The sequence below is a fragment of the Rosa rugosa genome, chromosome 4, assembly GCF_958449725.1.
Source record: "Rosa rugosa chromosome 4, drRosRugo1.1, whole genome shotgun sequence".
NCBI classification, from domain to species: domain Eukaryota; kingdom Viridiplantae; phylum Streptophyta; class Magnoliopsida; order Rosales; family Rosaceae; genus Rosa; species Rosa rugosa.
The window spans coordinates 28,670,112-28,694,002 of record NC_084823.1 but is presented as its reverse complement, the minus strand read 5'-3'; the positions used below and the strand labels follow the sequence as shown (position 1 = coordinate 28,694,002).

Here is a 23,891-nt window from a genome sequence, read left to right as displayed (position 1 = left end):
GTACAAGTAAGTAAAGATCGTTTTAAGCCTGAGATTGGGGTATCATTTCTGTTAAAAACGTTAAACAAATAAGTATTATTCACAAAGTATGAAACAAAAAAAAAAAATATATATATATATATATATTTATTTACAAAAATTACAAAATAAGGGGGAATTTGTAAACACCAATCGCTAGACGCCAATCAAAATTAACAGTGAAATCGACTATGCACTTTATACTATAGTATAATTTTTGTTTTTGCTTATGCTAAAATAACATCTTGAGTGGAAAAATTGGATGAATCATTTTACCAATATATGTTTCGTAGCATATAGTTCTTAGCTGATTTTAGTGTTTCTACATTTGTTATAGGTCACCAAAAATCACTTGCGCAAACAAACAAAAGTAAAAAAATTGCTAAATAAAGCACCGAGCCTCATTTAATCTTGACTTCTGTGAGCCTCAGTAAATTTAGACTAAATTTGTGGTTGCTATATATTTTCGCAATTTGGCTTGAAAGATTAGTTTGAGTTGGACCAAACTCGAGTTGGGCTTAAGGAAAAGCTTCCAATAAGCAAAAGGTAGTTATTATGTTGACTTAAGGGTGTGAATGTCATTTCACACCTCAGGCTACAAACGGAGAAACTTGGTCTCAAGAAACCTAGAAGCTTCATACTCTCCTATATTTTTTGACTTCTGTCTTTGTTCACCCAAGCTCCCTCGATTTTTCTCACCCTCTACTCATCTCTCTCATGGCGGTGCGACCGCCTTCGTCTATGGTTATACCAAAACTTAGAGTAAGTCGAAGAGTTAAACCTCTAATTAGGTTAGCTCGACTCGAAGCTAGAGGACACAACATACTAAGCTTCGTTCTCCTAGAATTTTGATTTCTCTGTCTCACCCAAACTCTCTCGATTTTTCTCACCCTCTTTTCATCTCTCTCATGGCGGTGCAACCGCCTTTTCTATGGTGTCACCGGAATTTGAGTGAGTCGAAGAGTTAAACCTCCAATTAAGTTAGTTTGGCTCGAAGCTGGAGGAGACAACATACTCCTTGGCGTGTCCGATCAACTCTGCTATTTGAAGGATGATAACTTCCAATTCAAAAATATGTATATATTACACGAACATTCTACTGGAAGATACGAGATTACAATGGTTTGAATTGCAAGGACATGTAATAGCAATTCGAATATTTAAATGTCAACATGTTACTCTCCTTTGTTTGAAACTTTGAACTAATTAAAATGCTCGATTTACATTTCTTGACAATCGCAATCGCTGGATTCTTCTATAAGAAGTAGGTAGTCTCTGCACGTGCATCAAGGTTATTGATTCAAAAACTTAATTATTAAACCCCTAAAAAGTGGGATTGACAAGAGTAATTGTCCTTGTGATAATAATACATTTATCTCCTAATTGAAAATACTAAACAATAAAAAAACAAAATGTTATGTTAATTCCAGCCAAACTCCCACTACTATCACAAACCGGAATATTTTATCGTTTTCAATAATGAGAGTTTTCTTCTCATCCACTTTCTCAATTTGATGTTTTTTTTGTGTGTTTTTTATTTTATTTGATCACAATAATCATTTTAGATAATTTCATTATGAGTTTTTGTTTTTATTCTAAAGTGTATTAAGCATTTCATAATTTGGTTGTGAAGCTCTTGACACCAAATTTTGTCTTCCTTTATAGTAGTAGAGATAAACAATATTTAGTTTTTTTGAGAGGTAAATAATATTGGCGTTTGTGCTACGAAGAAAAGATTCACACCCATTACCATTTGATCCAGTGACATAAGTATCTCCTTGGTAAAGGATATGAATCCTCCAGTGACATAAGTATCTCCTTAGCTGTTGTTGGGCCTTGATTATCCTTGATTTTTAATTCTAGCCATTGATTCGCTATCTAAGGTCATTAATGAGCCATGCAACAAAATGACTAATAATTATCTAAAAATTGACTTTTCTATATTAACGACGTCAGCTCTTCCTCTTTATCAATCTCTTTTCATTCTTCTCCCTTCCAGATGTCGTCACTCCTCGTTGTCACAATCTATTAGTCGTCTCAGCTATTAAAAGTAGTCCACCTATTCGGTAGACTTGATCCAACTCAGATCTAAGTGACTACCTAGACCAAGTTGCCCATGCTTCCACCTAGATTTGATCTGAATCACAAGAAGCCAACCGCACACCTTTTCGTTCAGGTCTTTGTCCATGCTGAAAGGAAACTAATAGAAGTGTGGATTTTAGATCCAGATAACTAGAGAAATGCTTTCCTTTCGTTGTGTTCAATTAATCCATTTTTTCTTCAGATCTAAAAGCCGTATGTTGAGATTATAAGATGAAATAAATCTATTATTATTATTATTTTTTTTATATATTTTTTTTACACTCTGGAGGCCATGGACATATGTGAAGTTTTCAAAGAAAGAAGTTAAAAAGAAAAAAAACTCTCTTGAATGGAGATGAAAATGTTGGAAGAATGATGAGTCTTGATAGAAAGAGGAGAGAACATAACGTCGATAGCCTTGAAAGAATCCAAATTTTGAGTCATTTACTGACGTGGCTCATTAATGACCCATAACTACAATTAAAAGTCAAGAATAAACAAGATTCAACATTAGTCAAATGATTTACAACGAAAAAAAGTGACTTAGAACCCACCTCATTGGGAGTGTATTAATATATGCTTAGGTTACTCTCTCTGAGAGGTGGGTGGAGGCCGTGGCTTCTTGGCGGCGGCTCTGCAAATTGGGCTGGAGGATATGGGATTTCCCTCTCATCTGGTCGACGGGGGATTGAAGGCGGCGGGGCTCCTCGTTGTCGGCTTCTCAAAATTTTGCTTCTTGTTTTCTTGTTTGGGGTCGTATGCTTTGGCAACAGTGATGGGAATTTCAGGCCGCACAAGGCAGCGGCGGTGGGATGTGTCCCTGGGCAATCTGGATCAATGAGGGTCCCGGGGTCTCGATGCTTAGTGGCGTCTGAGCAGGAAGATCTGGTGGTCGCAGCCGGTTGGGGTGCGAACTGGAGCTTCGGCCGGTGGCCTAGGGTGGATTCTCGACCTCTGTTGCTGGCAATCGAGGATTGCGACGGAGGTGGCGACGTCAACTACCTTGGACTGGGGTTGACTGTGGATTGGTGCGGCGAAGGTTACGATGGCCTGCTGGGTCAGTTGTCGACCGGCGTCTTTGAAGGGAGGAAGACTGGTGGTTGGCGGCTGATGGCTGGCGTGTCCAAGTGGTTGGGTGGCCTCATCAATTCCAGCTGGGCTTGGTACTCTTTTGGGCTTCCATCTGCTAGGGTTTCTTGTTTGGGTCTGGGTCTATTTCTGTGGGCTTGGATTTTATTTATTTTTTACTATTATTACGTTGTAAGGACTCCGTTTCCTCTGGGGAAGGAGTTCATAGGGTCTCTCTGAGAATATGTCGCCAAAAATGTCCGTAGCATCTGTGCCCCTTTGATTCTCCTGGATGCTTTAGGGTAGTTTTGGCTGAGCTTCATGATCTTTAAAAAGGTTGAATTACTTAGGTAGTGACTCTTTTGACAGTCCCACAGGGATGAGTCATTATGTGTAATTTCGCTGATCAATGCAATGAGTTGACAATTCTTTTAAAAAAAAAAGAAAAAGATTCAACATTAGAGCAACTCCAACAGCTTCCCCATATTTTAGTTTTTCTCTATTTTAGGGAAAAATTAGCCTCTTTTGTTCCAACAGATTCCCTATAACTTTCTCCATTTTAGGGAAAGTGAGGAGAGAGAAAACAAAATTCCCTAAATTTACAGCAATCTCTAAAATTTTAAGGAAGAATTTAGAGATTGCTGTAAACTAGGGAATCTGTTAGAGTTGAAGAAGAAAATTTGCTTAAAGTTTTGATTTTTGCTTCGTATTAAAATTATAGAGAAGCTGTTGGATTCAACATTAGTCAAGAAGAGTATCTGAATTCATTCATAAGTTGAACGGGTAGTGAATTCGATCACGCATTGTAAAAATAAAAAAATTGGCTCGTTTTTTAAAAATTTCACAAAAAAGTTGAAATTCACTTTCAGTAAAAAAAAAAAATGTTTCACTAAAATATAGATTGTTTCACTCTCCAAACTTTTATTCCACTCTTCGAGACTTCGATATTCTTTGATAAAGTGGCGGGCAACCGCTCAAACAAAAAAAAACCTAACGAACACTCTTTGCTGCGACTACAAAGGGGAGGTTTGCCTTTACCAGTGCTCCCTTTTACAGTTGATCATCCAAGAAATCCCTAAATGCAATGCCACACTCGGAGGTCTCTTCCTTCACTCGCCTCCCTCCGCCTCTCTCCAAATTTCAAATTCACTGAATTTTTAGGGTTTTAATTTCTCTTTTTTTCCAGGAGCAAGATAAGGAATGCGAGCTGCGACGGCTAGAGGAGTCCATACAGGACCGTCCAGACGGTCCCTCCCTCCGCTTCGAACTCGTAAGCTCTCACAATTCAAATCCATTACTTCCTGATAATGAAATCGCCATTTTGATTTTGATTAGTGATTGAATAATGAGTAATTGCTAGGGGGTGTTGTTGTGGGAACAAGATGAGAAGGAAAAGGCTGCAGAGCAATTCCTGGTTGCGGCGAAACTAAACCCCGAAATTGAGAAGGGAGGGGCGTTTAGATACTTAGGGCTTTATTACGCCGGGCTCGAATCACAGTCCCATGCCCAGAGAGCTCTAAAGTGCTTGCAGAAAGCTGTGTCTCTCAATCCTGATGACTCCGTTTCCGGGGAAGCTCTGTGTGATTTGTTGGACCAGCAAGGGAAAGAGACATTGGAGGTGGCAGCGTGCAGGGAGGCATCGCAGAAGTCACCCAGGGCTTTTTGGGCTTTTCAGAGGCTTGGCTACCTGCAGCTCCATCAGAATAAGTGCTCTGAAGCCGTGCACAGTCTTCAACATGCCATTCGCGGATATCCTACCTCTCCAGTTCTGTGGGAGGTATATGCTATTGACTATCTCTGTCCTGCTTTACTAGTCGGCTTACTTACTACTCGATTTATCTCATTCGTATTTGTATTGTTTCAGGCTCTTGGCCTTGCCTACCAGCGACTTGGCAGGTTCACTGCTGCTCTCAAGGTGCCTTTTCCTTGTTTCTTTGCTTGTTAGGACCTAATGCCATGCATGCGTTTATGGCTATTATTGTTATGTTAAGTTGAGCCGATCCATAAAGAAACTTTTATTTTCTCTTGGGGAAAAGCATGATATGATTTTCTTCTGCCTTCTTAATTTTAACTAATATTTCTGCAGTGATAGTTCCTCTTTTTTGCATATGAATTTATGGTTTATATTACCCATTTTCGACAGTCGTATGGAAGAGCCATCGAATTGGAGGGTACAAGAATCTTTGCTTTGATCGAAAGCGGAAACATCTATCTGATGCTTGGTTCCTATAAAAAGGTAAGCTCAGTTATGTCCATGGTAATTACTTATGGCTTTTTTCTTGCATACTATAATTTCTTTTGTCATTTAGTGACTTATATCTAGGATTCTATCTGGAGATTAGTCTGTTAAACCATTACTGATTTATTTGTTTATAATTGTCATCAACGGCAATGTTGTAGGATTCATCTTGCATTGTTTTTACCCATTTGATATACATATAATTGAAATTTGAGCATTTATCCACTGTGTTCTACAAACCTCTCATAAGTATAAAATAAAATGAAACCAATTTTCTTATTGAGTTGTGGAGGAGAAATTACTTGGACTTGCAAGTTTAGTTATGTCAATTGGCGAGCAGATTTAAAGCATAATTATACTGGAGTTTCACATAATGTTCAAATTTTTCTGTTCTATGATGATAGAATATCTCATTTTTGGTGGCTTTTATGTGAAGGGAGTTGAGGCATTTCAGCAAGCTTTGGAGTTCTCTCCCAAAAGTGTCTCTGCACACTATGGACTTTCTTCGGGGCTGCTTGGTTTGGCTAAGGAATGTATTAATCTGGGAGCATTTAGATGGGGAGCTACAGTTTTAGAGGTAAATTGTCTTGAAGTTTGAATAGAATCTTGTAGTTGAAACTGTAAAAGATGAAATGTCCTTTGATTTCAGGAGGCATCTAAAGTTGCCTGGACGAGTACTCATTTAGCTGGAAATATGTCGTCTGTTTGGAAGCTGCATGGTGATATACTGGTATAATCAGATTCAGTCTTGCTACTTTCATTTTTGTCCCTCAAAAGTACTTGTATATGATTGACTTATTATGCAGTGTTTCATGCTACAAAAAATTCGACGTAACTTTCTCTTGCATATAAGTCTCGTTGTTCCAAATTCTTGACCTTGCTGTTTAATAAACAATAATTTTGACATAAACTCAAACTAATAAATATATTTTGCTAGCTTACTTATGCAAAATGTTATCCCTGGATGGAGGAGGACCGTGGTTTAGAATTTGATGTTGATGCTTTCAATAATTCCATCCTCTCCTGGAAGCATACCTGCTGTGTGGCTGCAAAAACTGCCAGGTGCTCTTATCAGCGAGCTTTGCACTTAGCCCCATGGCAAGCTAATGCATACTCCGACATTGCAGTAACTTCAAATTTCATATACTCTTTAGATAACAGTTCTGGACATGACTCAAGTTCTTGGTATGGTCTAATGCTTTGTTTTAATCATCTCATTTAGCTGTTTATTGTTACCTTAACGTACTAATTTCTTCCATGACAGGCAGCCATCGGAGAAGATGGCTTTGGGGGCCTTGTTACTTGAGGGTGACAATTCTGAGTTTTGGGTAGGATTAGGATGCTTGTCTAATCACAATGTACTGAAACAACATGCTCTAATCAGGGGATTGCAATTGAATGTATCACTAGCTGTTGCGTGGGCATTCTTAGGGAAGGTACTATCCAGTGTTATTACATTGAACTTTTCTTTCTCAGTATTCTTTTCCCTTTACTGTTTCTCTTGGACTTTCTATACGAGTTCTCTTTTAATGAAGTCACTTTTCAAGGGAAAAGGAGAAAAGAAAAAAGTGAAAATTACCAAAAATTTCTGTTGTAATCAATTATTTGAGTTCTTTGGATTTTGTACTCTGGTCACATTTATCCAGTTGGGATTGGAATATAAACTGGTTGAGCCTTCACCAAGTGGGATTTGGCTATGCTTGCATTATTGAATATTGGCCAAAAGCTTAGTAACTTGATTATTTGCTTATTTATTATATTTATGAACATCATTTTCATGCCACTGGATTGATTCATCATATAATTTGAAACATCCAGAAGGTCTGAATGATGTTTGTTAGAAAATTATAGCTTGCAAAATTTCCTTTTGGTGTCTGAGTTTTAGTTGTTTCTACAGTTGTACAGAAAACAAGGTGAGAAGCAATTTGCGAGACAAGCATTTGATTGTGCTAGAAGTATAGATCCTTCTCTTGCTTTGCCATGGGCTGGCATGTCGGCTGATTCTCATTCTAGGTTAAATTCCTTATTTTCTTTGGAGTGTTTTTTGTTTCATCTGATTTAATTTTGGTAACTATATATTTGGTGTTTTTAAGTATCTGATTTATTAAGAAACGACCTGTTCCTTATTAGGGAGTCTGCAGCAGATGAAGCTTATGAGAGCTGCTTACGAGCTGTGCAAATATTTCCTGTAATTTTCTTTTTTCTTTCTTTTGCCTTTTATGTTATTATGATTCGGTTTAAGGAATGAACATTAAGTGTATTATTTTTTTAAACTTGTAAAAACAATTTTAATTTTGTACTTCATTGATTTTATGACCTCCTTTAAAGCAAGATATAAATTTCATATTCTGTCTTCCTCTTCTTTCAAATTATGAAACTTTTGCTTTCTATAATTTCCATGTTTTTTCTCCTTTTTTTTTTTTAAAGACTTTGAAGCCTGTGCTGTTATTTTCTTATGGACTTGGATTTTGCATCTTACTCAGACTATTTTTTTTTGTTTTTGATTTTTTGTGCAGCTTGCTGAATTCCAAATTGGTCTTGCAAAGCTTGCTCTTGTTTCAGGGCATCTTTCATCCTCACAGGTCTAGTCATACATGCGTTAGCACATATTTTCTTCTCTGAAGAGCCAGGAATAGAGACACAACTTTCATTTTAATTTACTTTTATTTAATTTTTTTTTTTAAATGGAGCTGCTGCTGCTGATTATTGCCACAGGTCTTTGGAGCCATCAAGCAGGCCATGCAACGTGCACCTCACTATCCTGAATGCCATAATTTAAATGGGCTAGTCTCTGAGGCACAGTCCAATTATCAGTCTGCTGCTGTTTCTTATAGACTAGCACGCTGTGCAATCACTAATTTATCAGGCAGTGATACAAAATCTCAAATGAAGGATATAACAGTCAATTTGGCCCGAGCACTTTGTAAGGTAAGATATGAGTCTCTCAGTTCTGTTTTGAGCCTATAAGGTATATCTCTAGTGTGTGTGTGTGTGTGGATACTTATATAAGTTCAGATCGAGAACCCCCTATTGTTAGCCAGTAATTTAATAATCAGAACAGTTCATCCTCTAGCATGAATCCTACATAAAAATCAGCCAATTGGAAACCATTAAAGCATTCGATTAGCATCATTCTTATCTCGCAGACTGCATTTGTTTGCACACATTAGATGACTATGGATTCTTGCATAGGAATCTAACAAATGAACGATTTTTTTTTAATTAATTTTTTTTTAGAATAACAAATGAACAGTTCCAATTGTTGGATTAAATGGCATAGTAGTTGGAAATGGCGAAGTCTGCAAATTTTAAATTTGAGCGAGTCCTTTAGAATCGACCTGCATATATATGCAAGGTTCTTACTGGAAGCATTGCTTCTGACTTTGTTAAACCCTTTCTGAAAAATGCTTTACTATGTTGCAGGCAGGGAATGCTCTAGATGCTTTGCAGGAATGTGAGCTTTTGAAGAAAGAAGGTTTGTTCTCAGTTCTTCAAGTATCCTTACATATGACTTTTTAGTCGGGAAGAAAATAATGCGTTAGTGGCTGAATGCTTTCTTATTCACACCAGATCAACATTTTCTTATGATAAGGATGTTTAACATATGCTTTTGATCACACTGTTCCTTTCTTTTAATGGAGATTGATAATTAGCTGCCAATTGATATAGGATGTGCTCAAGCTACCCAAATTTTCTCGTATTTACATAAATGGTTCTGTGTCTGATTTAAGGAAGAGCTTTTTACACTTGAGGTCAAGTTGAGATTTTTAATTTTTTAATTTTGTGTAATTAATTTTTTTTTTCATCGAACTTATGAAAACAATCTAATTCTTCCCGTAAAGCGGTGTGTAGTTTGGTACGTTTGGTTTTCCAATCTTTTTCCAGTACTTCCTATTGGAAAAGAGGCATATCACAGTAAACTTTATAAGTATAGGTTCTGACGTCAGTAATGTTTGGTCATATGTTTTGATGGTCAGTGTGCAAATGTCAACTAAATAAAATAAGTATCTTTGATGTCAGTAACCTTAGGTTTTTATTTTTTATAATTTTTTGATCTTTTTTATTTTTATTTTTATCTGACCACTGTGGGTTTCTGATGTCAGTAAAAGGTTAGCACAGAATAAAATGATTATATGGCCTATTAGATATTGTTGCTGCGACATTGAGCTTCAGTGTAATTTTCTATTGAAGAAAATGATCATTTTACGAGTGTCCTAGCTTATATATTGGAACTTGGCGATCTTATTATAGACTTTGCTGATATTTATCTGGTTTTATACCTGTTTAAGGGTTACTTGATGCGGAATCCTCGCAAATATATGCTTTCTCCTTATGGCAACTTGGTCAGACTGATCTGGCCCTTACTGTGGCAAGAAATCTTGCTGAGTGTGTCTCTGCAATGGAACAAGCATCTGCAGCTGCCGCTGTTATTCTTTTCTCTAGATTCCTATATTATATTTCTGGACTGGATTCAACAATCAATAACATTCTCCAGATGCCAAAGCAACGGTTTCAGAGTTCTAAGTTCAGTTTGATAGTATCTGCTATTCATGCTCTAGATCAAAGAAATCGACTTAAGCCCGTTGGTTCAAGCATCCGTAACAATCTGAAAACGCCTGAAGAGATAACTGAAATGTTCTTTTTATTAGCGCTTGGTACACTAGTAAGTCTATATCTCTAACTTGAAACTGTCATATTTGGTTGGGAGTTGCTTGTTAATTTATTTATGGGTGTGTGGTAAGTTATATGCTCTGGGTAATGTATGCAGGTGAAGCATGGATCAGAATACCGTCTTGGATATCAAAAAGGAATTGATCACATTAGAAAGTCTCTTCACATGTATCCTAACAGTAGTTTGTTAAGGTATCTCTTATGCGCTGAAATCTGATTCTGGTAACTGCTGACATTGCCAATAGCAACAGCTGAAAAGGAATTAACTGAACAATAATGTTGTTGTTAACTTGAGCTTGATAATGCTTTTCTACTAGTAGTTATTGTTAATCTTCAAAGATTATCTTAACCAACTTTCTTGGAACAGGAATCTTCTTGGTTATCTTTTGCTGTCAAGTGAAGAATGGAAGAATACCCACATGGCAACTAGGTGTTGCAGCATAGGCACTGATCCAATTAAAGGTGGTTTTAAAATGGCATATGAAATACTTGGTGCTGGAGCAGTCGCTTGCTATGCTGTAGGCACTAGCAATCCTAAGTTCTCTTACCCAACATGCTCGTACCAGTGCCTGAATGAACCTCAAACCATACAACATCTGCAGAAGTAATTCACTTTTCTGCCTTTTCATTTAAATTCATTAGTCCAATCCAGAATTGTCGTGGCACATGTAACCTTTGAGTAAAAATTATGCGCTTTTGGATTTTAAGTACCAATTTTTCTTATAAAAGAGAAAATGGATAATTATTTCCTTTGCTGCTCCTGTCTGGAAATTTGTGAGCTATTTCAGACAAAAATAGAAGTTATACCTGTCCATTTTGGGTGTTTGTGGTAATTTTCCTTTAGCAGTTACTTTTGTATATCTTTATTACAGTTGGCCCCGTTAAAAGATGGACACGGCTATTTTAATATCTTATATATGGGGCATATTTTATATATATACACACACACACAAACACACACACACACACACACACATATATATATATATATATGTATTTTTTTTTTTTACAGAGTCAACACACTTTTCTTCCTAGAGAAAATAATTACATTCTTGTTTTAAATGCGCAGATGTTTACGTCAAGAACCATGGAACCAGAATGTAAGGTATTTGCTTGTTCTCAATCTGGTGCAGAAGGCACGTGAAGAGAGATTTCCTCGTCATCTTTGTATTATACTCAGGCGGCTGATAATTGTAGCCCTTTCCGATGAACTTTATCATAAGCCAGGCATTGCTTTTAGATATATGAAATTCCAGCTTCTACTTTGCGCTTCGGAGATCTGTTTGCATGATGGTTATCTGATTGACTGCATCAACCATGCCAACGATGCTTCAATGATTAGACTTCCTGATGCTTATCTTTTCTTTGCACACTTGCTATTATGTCGTGCTTATGCCTCAGAAGGTGATGCAGTAAACCTTAATAGAGAGTATATACGATGCTTGGAGCTCAGGACAGATTATAATATTGGTTGGTTGTGTCTGAAGTTCATTGAATCTCGTTATGAATTGAAAACTGGTTTGGATACTTTGGAGTTGAGCTTCAAAGAGTGCTCAAAGGAAATGATGAATTCATCAAATATGTGGATGGCTCTATTCAATCTGGTTCAAGGTTTGATGTCTATATCCAGCCAGGATACCTCTTCTGCAGAAGGGTTCCTTTCACAAGCTTGTTCTTTAGCTGGTGCTGAGAGCACTCTCCTGCTTTGTCATGGTATGTTCCATTAATAGATGGGATTTTGAAGTTAGTTTTCTTTTTTGTTTCTTTTTCCTCTAATAGTTCGAACTGGTCTTCAGATTTGCCCCATGCTTTAGTTAAAAACTTGACATAGTCCAATTGAATTAGGTGAGCCAATATATGGTAGAGTTGTTTTTTCTTGTAACATGAATGCGGTAGGCTTTGTAAATACCCTGTAAGGAGTTACTATTTAGAGTTGGTTTTTGGTCACAGCAAGGGTAGTTGATATCTTTTCTATAGCTCCTTTTCATGTGTTAATTAGATGATTGATGGGTCCAGGTGCCACCTGTATGGAGCTTTCACGCCTGGGCTATGATTCGCAGTTCTTATCACTTGCTGTAAGGAGTCTCACTAAAGCTCAAGAAGCTTCTCTCATTCCCTTACCAATTGTCTCAGCATTGCTAGCTCAAGCAGAAGGAAGCCTTGGTTCAAGAGAGAAGTGGGAGAAGAACCTTCGTCTTGAATGGCGTACTTGGCCACCAGGTATGATGCTCTGTTTTTTTACCCGGCTAGAAATGAACTACTAATGCATCAGGATTTACACTTGTAACTTTGCGGTCATGTCAAGTAGTCCTTCTATTCTTTGCTTGCTTTAGAAGTAATGGCTACCTGGACCATATTTTGTACCAGATCACTAATACAAGTCCCACTTATATAAATGATGTGGTACACAGTATGTACATGAATGTCAAACAGCTTCTTTACTTTTGTATAGATGGGTGGTTTTGTCTCTTAGATGTTTTATATGGTTTATGCTTCATAATGTGTGTATATGTATAAATTTTTTTACAGAAATGAGACCTGCAGAACTGTTCTTCCAGTTGCACTTACTTGCAAAACAGTCGAAAGCTTGTACAGACACTTCCAGTATTGAGTTCTGTCAGAGTCCACAGGGATGGGTTCTTCGAGCAATCCATACAAACCCTTCTTGTATGAGATATTGGAAAGCTTTGCAGAAGCTTGTGGAATGAGTTGCTAATCGAGAAGATGGGGCATGTTTTTCACATCATGCATTATACAAAGTATGCTTCCTTCTTCAGTGTAGCGTTGCTATTTAATATTTCCGAAGCTAATTTAATCTTCCTTGTGTACCATATGGAGACCCGCCTACATCTTAGGTGTTCCCTAGTTTTTCCAACTTGTAGATTATGTCATCAATGCTGACCCCTGTTGTATGTAGTGCCAGAAAGTTAGGTCAAGTCATTACAGAAATAGCAGCCTTTTGTACATCAAAATAGATATGGGAAATATATTGTATCACGCTGGCTCTGCAAGTATTCCTGTTTTAATGATTTATATCTTGTAGATGCGGTGTTTGACTTCCTATGTTTTTGCAAATACAAAATATGGAATTAAGTTCATATAAAATCCCTCGGAAATGCATTTTGATTCTTTTGCCATAGTCTTGTTTCTTTGGGTTGGGTTCCCCTTTGATTTATTGTTTTTGCATCTTTATAGACTATCTCCAGTTGTCAATTGCTCATTTGTTGATTGCAGCCTCTTCGGGTTCTGAAACTTTATTCCTTTTGTAAATTTAAATTGATGAGTCAGGCATCTTTCATGCCGTCCTAGTAGGTTTGGAGTGTGTCTCTTCCAAGTAAAGTTGAAAATTATATTTGTGGAAAAATGGTGACTCGAAGTTGTGGGAGGGTGTGGTCAAATCCCCCAGTGAGATACTTACTACCAGAATCTTGGTTGACTGAATGATTTTGTGGAATGTGGATTTTTCAAATTGAATTTGGCAGTCTCCTTATTGGCCTATTTGGCAGGATTCGGTGCTGCCCAACTTAGGAGGGTACTGAGTTTGCTCAGATTGGGTTTTTGTACACGGAATTTGATTATGAAAGTGACCTGTTATGCAACCAGTTAAAACAGAAGTACTGGATATTAAGTTGTATTCACGGTTTTCCAATGGTATTGCCCCAACCGGCACAATTCACTATAGGTTCTAAGAGTAATCAATCATGTTTTAGAGTTTATTTAGGATGCCCTTTTTAAGAATCGTATTCAAGAAAAAGAAAAATCACAAGATGTTGTCTTTTAAATAGGGAATTACTTAAACGATTCATGTTGATTTCAGTATCTAGAGAAAATAATTACGAGGGTTTCTCTTATTGTTAGAAACTTAGAATAAGGTATACCAATAAAAGCATACATAACAGTATAAATTTTACAATGCTGGGTATGAATAGTAGTGCCTATCTGCCATGACTCAGTGACCTTGAATGTTCAAGATCCACAGCTTTAGATGAATCCCAGTCGAGAGTTGACGAAAGAATCTTAGATAGAGTACCAGAAGCTTGAGCCATGGTGGGTCGTGAGTTGATCTGAGGCGCAACGCAGCTCTTAGCGAGCTGAGCCATTGAAAACGCCAGCTCCAAAGGATACTGGCGCCTCAGAGAAGGATCCATAAACCCTTTAATTTTGTCCCCCACATGATCTCCTTCAAGCACCCCACTAATGGATGAATAGAGCAACGTATATTCTTCATCACCTGAGGCTGGTCTTCCGGACAATAGCTCCAACAACACAACCCCAAATGCAAACACATCCAGTTTCGGAGTAATCACCCCGTCTTCCATGTACTCCGGCGCCATGTAGCCCCGTGTACCCACCACATGTCTCGTCAGTTGAAATCCCTGTCCTCCATCTTCGACTTCCTTCCCCAAATCCACAGCTCTTGCCAGACCGAAATTGGCAACCTTGGCTCTCAAGTTTGCATCCAGGAGAACGTTGCTGGTGTTCAGGTTCTTGTGGATTAATGGAGGGTGTGTGAAGTTGTGTAGATAGTTGAGCGCATTGGCCACGTCATTAGCAATGTGAACTCTCTGCTTCCATGACAGAGGAGTAATGTTGCCCTTCAACCCAAGACAATCAATGAGTGAGCCAGAAGGAGCAAACTCGTAGACGAGGTATGTGTTTCCTTTGTGGACGCAGAATCCTGAGAGGCTGATAATGTTGGAGTGGTTGATCCGCTTTAGTATGTTGATCTCGTCGGCGGAGAGGGACAAGTCGCCTGTCATCACCTTGACGGCAGCATCTTCGCCGTCAAAGGTAGCTCTGAAGACGGAGGAGCCGGCGATTCTGTTGGCTTCGTTGAAGAATTGAGTGGCGTTCTGCAGGTCTTCGAACTTGTAAGCTGTCAAAGACTCCACTGCGTTTTTAAGCCCGTTGGTGGATATTGGCGACCACGATGTTGTTGTGTCGTTGGAGGTGGTGGTGGTGGTGGTGGTGGGTAGCGAGTTCTGCGTGTTATTACCGGAGCTCTTTAATTTGTGGTTGGGAGAGTGGTGCCGGTGCTGACGGCGTCGTCGTTTTGAGAAGAAGAGGAAGGCGAAGATAGATATAAGTAGGAGGAGACAGCCAGCTCCGACGCCGACGCCGATGAAGACCCACTTCTTGTTGGAAGACCCACTTGGTGGTGAGGGAGGCGCTGGTGATGACGGCGGTAGAGGAGGAGGAGAAGGCGGAGGTGGAGGAGAGCTTGGATACTTCAGTTGAAGAGGAGAAGGTTTGGTTGTGAGAGGAACTAGAACAGCTTGGTAGGGATAGATGACGTCGTCGGAGGTCTTAAAGTTGTTTGCTTCGAGCAAAGTGGGTACATCTACGGCGAAGCGTATGGCTATTTTGTCGAGATCGTCGTCCAGGTCGATGAGGTAGGCCAGCAGGTACTTGATCCCGGCGGCGGTCTGTTTGGCGGTGGGGCAAGCACACCTGATCGGCACCTCTATGACAAGGCCGCCCTCGAGGTTCAGAGGGTCGTAGGGGTTCTGATGCCTGAGGGCCTGACAGGTGGTGAGGCCCTGGTAGGTGTTGTTGGCGATGACGAAGTAGGTGTCGTCGGGCTTCAGGGTGTAGGAGACGTTGTGCTGGGAGTAGGGGCCGGAGCAGGAGCAGTTGAGGGGGACGAGGACGGAGGTGTCGGTGGGGATGGGGTCAACGTCGGAGATGTTGTTGGCGGCGGCGATGTCGGAGGGGGTGGAGCCGAGGAGGGAGGAGATTGAGGTGGGGGTGTTGTAGTGGCTGATGGTGAGGAAAGTGACGTAGGAGGCGCATGAGGGAGCGGCGCCGTTGCAGATGTAGCCGGCGGTGATGTTGGAGTCGTTGTCGCAGTCGAGCTGGTTGTTTTCCAAGTAGCTCTGCTGCCCATGCACGACTGCAACTAGAAGAGAGACCACCATTACCATTAACAGCATCATCTGCATCTGCATCTTCATCTTCATTTATTATTCTTCACACAATGTCTAGGGTTACCTCAATGGCTGTGAATGTTTTCGTTTATATACTGAAGACTGAAGAAACGATCGACGACTCAAGGCACTGGACCAATTATTATTCTTCACGACCCCAACTGCAACCTAGTCTTCATTTATTATTCTTCCACTCTGGTCCCATCAGCTAACTGGTGTCATTTCTAACACGGTGGGCGTATACAAAGCGGTTTTTTGTTTTTCAAATTTGTCCGTTGACATTTTTTTTTTGAGTGAAAATATCTCCAATTCTCCATTGACTAGAAAATCTATATACAAAATCCATGTTAACACCAAGGGCTAAATCAGTTACTTATGGTTCTTTATGTTTAGGTGTGTGATGGGTAGTGTATCTTATGTAATGACTATTTCGGATTCAAGGGCTAAACCAGTTACTTATGGTTCTTTAGGTGTGTGATCGGTAGTGTATCTTATGTAATGGCTATTTTCAATAGTTCCTCAAAAGTGAATCATTATTATATTGTTTGATGAATTGCATAATAAACGACATTTTCAATAGAAAAAAAAAACTTATGGTACTAAATTATTTTACTTATGTTTGTAGTAGCCATAATGCTAAGTTAATGTTCCATGAAGCTCGTTTTCACTCAATAATTTTGTTGTAGTTGTCTGTGTCGAAAACGGTTTTCTGAGAAGCACATAGGTTTTATTTATAAAAAAATTTCAGTGTTTTAGGTAAAAGCACTCAAGTGCTTCTTGAAAAGTTAACAATCAGAAAGTGTTCAATGAAGTGTTTTTTGAAAAATCATTAAGAATGCTTACATAAAAATAACTTCCAACTTTCTTTGCTAATGTTGAAAGCGTTTATAATAGTTTGGCAACAATATTGCCAATTTCAAAAGAACTTCCAGACCCCAAAAAAAAAAATCACTTCCAGACAAACCCATTATAAATATAGGAAAAATTCTACAATGCGTTAAAATATGACATGTATACAATTACCTTAAAGTGGTAAAATGAGTCATCAAAATAGTAATATTAGTCCTCAAAGTGGTAATATGAGTCCTTAAGTGGTAAATTTTCTTAGTTACAACATGAGTCATCGAGTGGTAAAATGAATCCTTAAAGTGGTAAAATGAGTCATCAAACTGGTATAAATAGTTGATGTATGAGAAATATTAACATACCATAGCCTTATCCTATAGTATAGATCTCACTACCCTCCATTTAAAGGGTGAAAAAAAAAGAATTACATAGAAAATGATTAATTTGTATTCGTTTGACTATCATGATCAAGAATCTTAAAACTATAAATACAAATAAATAAGGTTGAGATTGTTTATGTTGAAAACGGTTATGTGAGAAGCACATCTGCTCTATCCACAAATTCTTTAGCAATGCTAGCCATTCTTGAGTCAAATTTTAGCCAAAGTAGCTAAAAAGTCATTTTAGCTAGCCACTTTAGAAATACGTCTGCATCAATGCTCTTTATTTTAGCTAGTTTTGAATTTATATTATTTTTTAAATGAAGATTAAATAGTTTAAATGTATTTGTAAATTACACAAAATAACTTAAAAGGAATATTTTAAATTATAGAGAGCCTCATCTTGCTCTCTATATTTAGGAGCGAGATAGCTAAAAGTTATAATAGAGAGTCACTCAGGAGTCTAGTGCAGGTGCTAAAATAGATAAAAAGCTAAACATGCTCTCCAAAATAGCTAAGGTGTCAAAATAGAGAATCTGCTAAAGATGCTCTTAGATAAAAACACTCAAGTGCTTCTCGAAAAATTATCAGAAAGTGTTTATAAAGTGCTACTTGTTTATGAAGTGCTACTCATGAAAAATCACTAAAAATGGTTCTTTAAAAACAATTTTAACTGTATTAATGTTGAAAGCGTTTATGATACTCTAAAAACAATAGTGCTATTTTATAATAATAATAATAATAATAATAATACACAAGTCACTAGAGAAAATGATTAATTTACACTCAATTGAAATAATCTTTCATTTGACTATAGAAGAATCTTAAAATTATAAGATAGTTAAAGAGATTCTTGCGTGGGGCAGCCACATCACGTGGCGGTGCGGCTAACCAATTAGTGCCTAGCATGGGGTATTTTAGATATTGCACTTTTAAAAAATAGGGGCGATTTCAAAATAAAGAGAAAATTTTCTAGTGTCTGGTTGGTCAGACGTACCAGACACTGACGTACGCAAGTCCATCATTTGAACGTCATAAGTGCTGTCATTGTACGTAGCGTAGTGGCGACTCTCTGATCGGTAAGTTTTTGGTCCAAATGGACTTTGATTTAATGGGGGGTATACCAGCCAGTCAGCCACCAAATATAAGAGGCGTGGTTATGAAGCAATGAGGAGCATTCCATATTTCCGTGGAGTCAAGGGCTCCATTATGTCTCTACATGACAGCAGATCAACTCCAAGCACCCCAATTCAAAAATCGCAACTCTCCTTTTGCTGTGATAAGGATAAGAAACTAAATTATAAGAATTGCATCCGATCCAAATAAGCTCTGTTATTCTATCCCTCAATTATATTGCTTTCTTTCTTTCTTACCCTTCTTTTATTCACTATTTAACGGCCTCATAATTACTTGAAAATTCATTGAGATCGTATTGAATTGTGAATAGCCGAAAAGACATTTCGCAACATAAGCAATGAAATTTGATAAATTTAGCATGACATTAACATAGATGCTTTATTTAAGGACAAAATAATGTTTACTTCATGTACTTATAGAGAGTTGACGTTTCAGTCCCTCGCCTTTCAATTTCACCTAAAAACTCTCTAAACTCTACAATTTCACCTGATTGGTCTTTGCCGTCAGTCTTCCGTTAAATTGCTGATGTGGCATCCTTTATACTCTGAAATATCTATTATACCCTCACTTAATTTTTCTTTTATATTTATTTGTTTTTCCTCTCATTTTTTTTTTGAGAAAAATTCAGGTACCGTCCCCAAACTATGTTGCCAAGGCCAATTTGATACCTGAACTCTCAAAAGTATCAATGTGATACCCAAAAACCCAAATTGGTATCAACGTGATACTTCTGTCAAAATTTTCTAACGGCGCCGTCTGTTTGCTGACGTGGCAAGCACGTGGGTCAAAAAAAAAAAGTGAAATGACAAATTTACCCTTTTTTTTTATAGAAAAATTCATCTACCGTCCCCAAACTATTTTGCCAAGACCAATTTGATACCCGAATTCTCAAAAGTATCAATGTGATACCCAAAGACCTAAATTGGTATCAACGTGATTCCTTCTTCTTCTTCTGGGATTTTCTTCTTCTTCTTCTTCTTAGGGTTTCGCGGCGCCAAGCAGCTTGGGGCTGAAGCTTCCAATCGAACCCGATACCGGTCGAAGAACCTGCTGGTGCTGAGATGATCAACGACCCGTCGGCGTAAATTGGGGCCGCCGAGTTGTTGAGCGAGACGAGGCGTTCAGCCGGAAGGTACCGTGAGAGAGTGGTCGTCGAGGCGGAGTATGTAAGGTCTCCGAATGGAAGGCGGTCCAGTTCTAGGGATGCCATTTTAGCTATTCTTCTTCTTCTTCTCTCTCTCTCCTCTCCTTCTCCTCCGCCCAAACCATCACTAACGCCGCCGAGATGGATTTGTAGTAGGAATTGGAGAGGATCTCGGCGGCGTTAGTGATGGTTTGGGAGGAGGAGAAGGAGAGGAGAGAGAGAGAGGAGGAGAGAGAAGAAGAAGAAGAATACCTAAAATGGCTGTTTGGACCCAAAATGAACATTTTGGTCTGACAAGGCATGTGTTGGAGAAATTGAGCCAATGTCAGTGGCTCAAGCTATATATTGTCGACAAGCTCGAAATATATATTTAGAGGCTAAATAAAGCCTACTATGGAAGCATGGAAGCATGAAAAGTGAACTTTAGCACATTTTCCTACTTCGGCTAGGAGAAACCGAGCTAAACAAGGAAGTAGGGGCGGCAGACTAACCAAATGAAATCTAAATGAGCTAAAACTTTCCAGATTAATACTAGACATCCCAAGGATAATTTCTTATGAAGAGTTCCAGAGCTAATTTTGAGTGGAAGGCCTTCAAACAATCAGTCCAATTTTCTACAGAAGCAAAACTGGAAAACTGGACCTGTAAGAGGTCCAGCAGCATTTCCGGCCCAACCGCATAGAATAAAGCTCTGAAAATTTGTCAGGATGATCTACACTCATAGTGGAACATTTTTTATGAAGAAGTCGAAGGCTCATTCTGAAGTATTGGTGGAGAAATAATTGAAGGAATAAAGGGGCAGAAACTGACCTAAAACCAGCTCAACATTCATCATGTTCATGTTTCCTACCCACATGAAGAAAGCTAGATGCTTTTCTCTTTTTCCTTGGATATATTTTTCTTCTAAAATCTCTTTAATAGATCATCATCACTTCCATGTTTCTGCACCTTCATGCTTTGCTTTCATTTCATCATTTCTCTATCTTTTCCATATTTTACAAATCACTTCCATACTCCACTTTCATTATTTTTCTTCCACTCATCATTTCACTCTTCTTTTTCTTCCCTATATAAACACCTTCTCCTCTCATTCTCAAAGACACATTCACAACAACACAATTCAACAACATCTCTAAGATGATCTAAGTTCTCTCTAGAGCAACCTCTCTAAGAGCAACTCCTCTCCTTCTCTTTCTCTTACCGGTGATCACACTCCTAGTCCTAGTCTTCTCAGAAGCCGACTTTCAGTGCCACCAAACCCTCTGTCAACGTGCTTCGGTCCTAGTCTCCTCGGGAGCCGACGGTAGTGCCGCGACCACAACGGTTACAGAACCAGCCAAGCAAGGGTAACGCCCTAGCAACCCAGCCAAGCTAAAGTCACGCTTTAGCAAGATCTCAATACTTCCCGGTGATTTCGCTTTGCTCAATCTGCAATATTGAGTATCGACTTGTGAACAAGAAGAAATTTCAGCAAAGTCCTCACCACGAGGCACAAAGAATCCCACGACGAGGTTGGTGCTCTCCTCGTCTACAATCGCTTGATAGAAGTCAGGTCAAGGGACACCCCCGACGACCGCACCCGAACGGTGCTGGCACGCCCGCGCAGAAAAGAGACTGTTGACCAGCTGCAACAAAATTGGAGCCAAACAATGGCATCCCTAGAACTGGACCGCCTTCCATTCGGAGACCTTACATACTCCGCCTCGACGACCACTCTCTCACGGTACCTTCCGGCTGAACGCCGACGGGTCGTTGATCATCTCAGCACCAGAAGGTTCTTCGACCGGTATCGGGTTCGATTGGAAGCTTCAGCCCCAAGCTGCTTGGCGCCGCGAAACCCTAAGAAGAAGAAGAAGAAGAAGAAAATCCCAGAAGAAGAAGGAAGAAAAAGAAATGAAAAGAAAAGGAAAAAAATGAATTAGCAAAAAAAAAAAAAAGTAAATTGGTCATTTCACTTTTTTTGGGACCTACGTGCTTGCCACGTCAGTAAACATACAGCGCTGTCAGAAATTTTGGACGGATGTATCACGTTGATACCAATTTAGGTCTTTGGGTATCACATTGATACTTTTGAGAGTTTGGGCATCAAATTGGTTTTGGCAAAATAGTTTGGGGACGATAGATTAATTTTTCTAAAAAAAAAAAGAAGGGTAAATTGGTCATTTCACTTTTTTTGTGGACCCACGTGCTTGCCACGTCAGCAAACAGACGGCGCCGTCTGAAAATTTTGACTGAAGTATCACGTTGATACCAATTTAGGTCTTTGGGTATCACATTGATACTTTTGAGAGTTCGGGTATCAAATTGGCCTCGGCTTTTAGTTTGGGGACGATAGCTGAATTTTTTTTTTTTACCTCTTCTTCTTCTTCTTCTTCTTCTTCCCTTCTCTCTCCTCCTCTGTTTATCTCCATCCTCTTCTTCACTGCAACCTTCAGCCACCAGCAACCTCTAGCTCATCAATCATTCTCCTCTCCCGATCCATTTTCCCATTTTCCGTTTACAGATTTTGGGTTTTCTTCCTTTCTTCAATTCCTAAATGCCCATGTTCCGTTCTTGATTAAACCCAACAAAGACTTTTCCTTTCTCTGATTTCCCCCAATTTCTATTTCCCCATTTTTCTGGGTTCTCCGATTTAACCATGGAAGGTGCAATCTTGGTCCCTGCGCCGTCCTCTCCTCTATCATCAACTTCTCATCCATCTATGATTCTGACCCAAGATGAACTGAAGAAAATCATGGCCTACAAGGCCGTCAAATTCGTCGAGTCATGCTCTCGACATCGGCACCGGCTCCACGACCAAGCATACCGTTGATCGAATCGGCGATCACCTCCGCCAGGGGAAGCTCCACAACATTGTTCGAATACCCACCTCCAGAAAGACCCACGAGCAAGCTATCTCTGTCAGAATCCCACTCCCCGACCTCGATTCCCATCCCGTCATTGATCTCGCCATCGACGGCGCCGACGAGGTGGATTCCCATCTGAACCTGGTCAAGGGCCGAGGTGGGTCACTGCTGGGAGAGAAGATGGTGGAGGGTGCCTGTTGAAAATTTGTGGTCATTATCGATGAGTCCAAGCTTCTGAAGCATTTGGGTGGTAGTGGGCTGAGGACTTCAGATGCAAAGGGTAAGCCTTATGTGACAGACAATGGTAATTACATTGTGGACCTGTATTTCAAGGAAGACATTTTGGGGATTTGAAGGTGGCGAGTGATGCAATTTTGCAGCTTGCTGGAGTTGTGGAGTATGGGATGTTCTTGGACATAGCCACCACTATGATTGTTGCAGGGGAGCTTGGGATAATGGTGAAGAATAAGTCGGGTCGGCACTGATATTCCCGGAGGTAGTTTGAATGTAGTATCTGGTTCAAGTTTCAAGCCGATTACATTGCACCTCCAATTCAAGCACTCTCTACGTTTTGTGTTGTTCTTTTCATGTGGTTCCAAGGCTGGGTTTTTTTATTTTGGAAGAAGAGGATAAACAGAGGAGGAGAGAGAGGGGAAGAAGAAGACAAGGTAAAAAAAAAAAAAAAACGAGAGGAAAAAAAATAAGGGAGTTTCTATTTATACCTCCAAAATTGGTATTTGGACCTCCCCACTTAATAGACCTCCAACTTACTTTTACAAATAACCAATATGCTATCTACAACTCCCTAATTTTCTCAAAATGCCCATTGCCCAATAAAATAAAAAAAAGTCTTTTATTTTTTTATTTTTTAGATTCTATTCATACCTCCAAAATCGGTAAATGGACCTATTTTAATTTTTGAACAATTCACAATCCTATTTTACCTTAAAAAAAAAATTAAAAAAATCTCCAGGTGGTAGTCTCTCTCTCTCACGTAATTTTGTCGCTCCTATTTTATTTCTTTCATTCCATATGTATTTTAGTGTTTCTTCCATGAACTTGTGCATGTGACGTTGACGAGTTATATCAAAAGTTAGCTAGGTACTGTAGAACATATGAATGTGCATAATCATCATATGATTGTTCAAAGGTCAAACATAAATATTCAAATTTCTACTAGATGACTATGTATAAATTTCTAAGTAGAAAACTATATGATTGTTCAAAGGTCAAACATAAATATTCAAATATCTACTAGATAACTAGGTATAAATTTCTAAGTAGAAAACTGACAGAAAAGAAGCTAAAACTAGGTATAACTTTCTAACTAGGTATTAAGCTTGATAGATTCTATCTCACCTCTGACTCAGGGAGTAGAATCTCACCACCAAGATTGACGTTTGAGAGATTTATTATGTTGTTAATGGTTTTAGGGTTTATGTTGGATGAGAAAGTTTTCTCCAAGTTGAAGACTTATTATTATTATTTTTTTCTCTCATCTTTTGTGTCTTTGTTGGTAATTTGATATGAGTT

The 23,891-nt window shown here is 38.9% G+C and overlaps 2 protein-coding genes and 1 pseudogene across 2 annotated transcripts; 2 read left to right on the top strand and 1 right to left on the bottom strand.

The window, feature by feature from the left end:
- The first annotated feature begins 4,116 nt into the window (after positions 1-4,116).
- LOC133743662 (tetratricopeptide repeat protein SKI3) lies at positions 4,117-13,139 on the top strand. Its single transcript, XM_062171667.1, has 20 exons — positions 4,117-4,267; positions 4,355-4,438; positions 4,529-4,945; positions 5,033-5,083; positions 5,312-5,404; positions 5,844-5,984; positions 6,057-6,137; positions 6,345-6,592; positions 6,672-6,843; positions 7,305-7,420; positions 7,538-7,595; positions 7,924-7,989; positions 8,123-8,335; positions 8,831-8,882; positions 9,697-10,070; positions 10,176-10,270; positions 10,446-10,682; positions 11,148-11,791; positions 12,095-12,298; positions 12,608-13,139. Exons 1-20 carry the CDS (start codon positions 4,253-4,255, stop codon positions 12,784-12,786), a joined length of 3,540 nt encoding a protein of 1,179 aa, XP_062027651.1. The 5' UTR covers positions 4,117-4,252; the 3' UTR covers positions 12,787-13,139.
- Positions 13,140-13,899: 760 nt separating this feature from the next.
- LOC133706611 (protein LYK5-like) lies at positions 13,900-16,259 on the bottom strand. Its single transcript, XM_062132143.1, has one exon. It carries the CDS (start codon positions 16,036-16,038, stop codon positions 14,014-14,016), a length of 2,025 nt encoding a protein of 674 aa, XP_061988127.1. The 5' UTR covers positions 16,039-16,259; the 3' UTR covers positions 13,900-14,013.
- Positions 16,260-21,923: 5,664 nt separating this feature from the next.
- Positions 21,924-23,562, top strand: LOC133707245 (probable ribose-5-phosphate isomerase 2; annotated as a pseudogene).
- The last annotated feature ends 329 nt before the right edge of the window (positions 23,563-23,891 follow it).

Excerpts from the sequence above, each read along its gene's own strand:
- LOC133706611 (XM_062132143.1), bottom strand. The coding sequence starts at position 16,038 with ATGAAGATGAAGATGCAGATGCAGATGATGCTGTTAATGGTAATGGTG.
- LOC133743662 (XM_062171667.1), top strand. Across the intron at positions 10,071-10,175 it reads TATTAGCGCTTGGTACACTA|GTGAAGCATGGATCAGAATA; the intron begins GTAAGTCTATAT and ends TAATGTATGCAG. Across the intron at positions 10,271-10,445 it reads CCTAACAGTAGTTTGTTAAG|GAATCTTCTTGGTTATCTTT; the intron begins GTATCTCTTATG and ends TTCTTGGAACAG.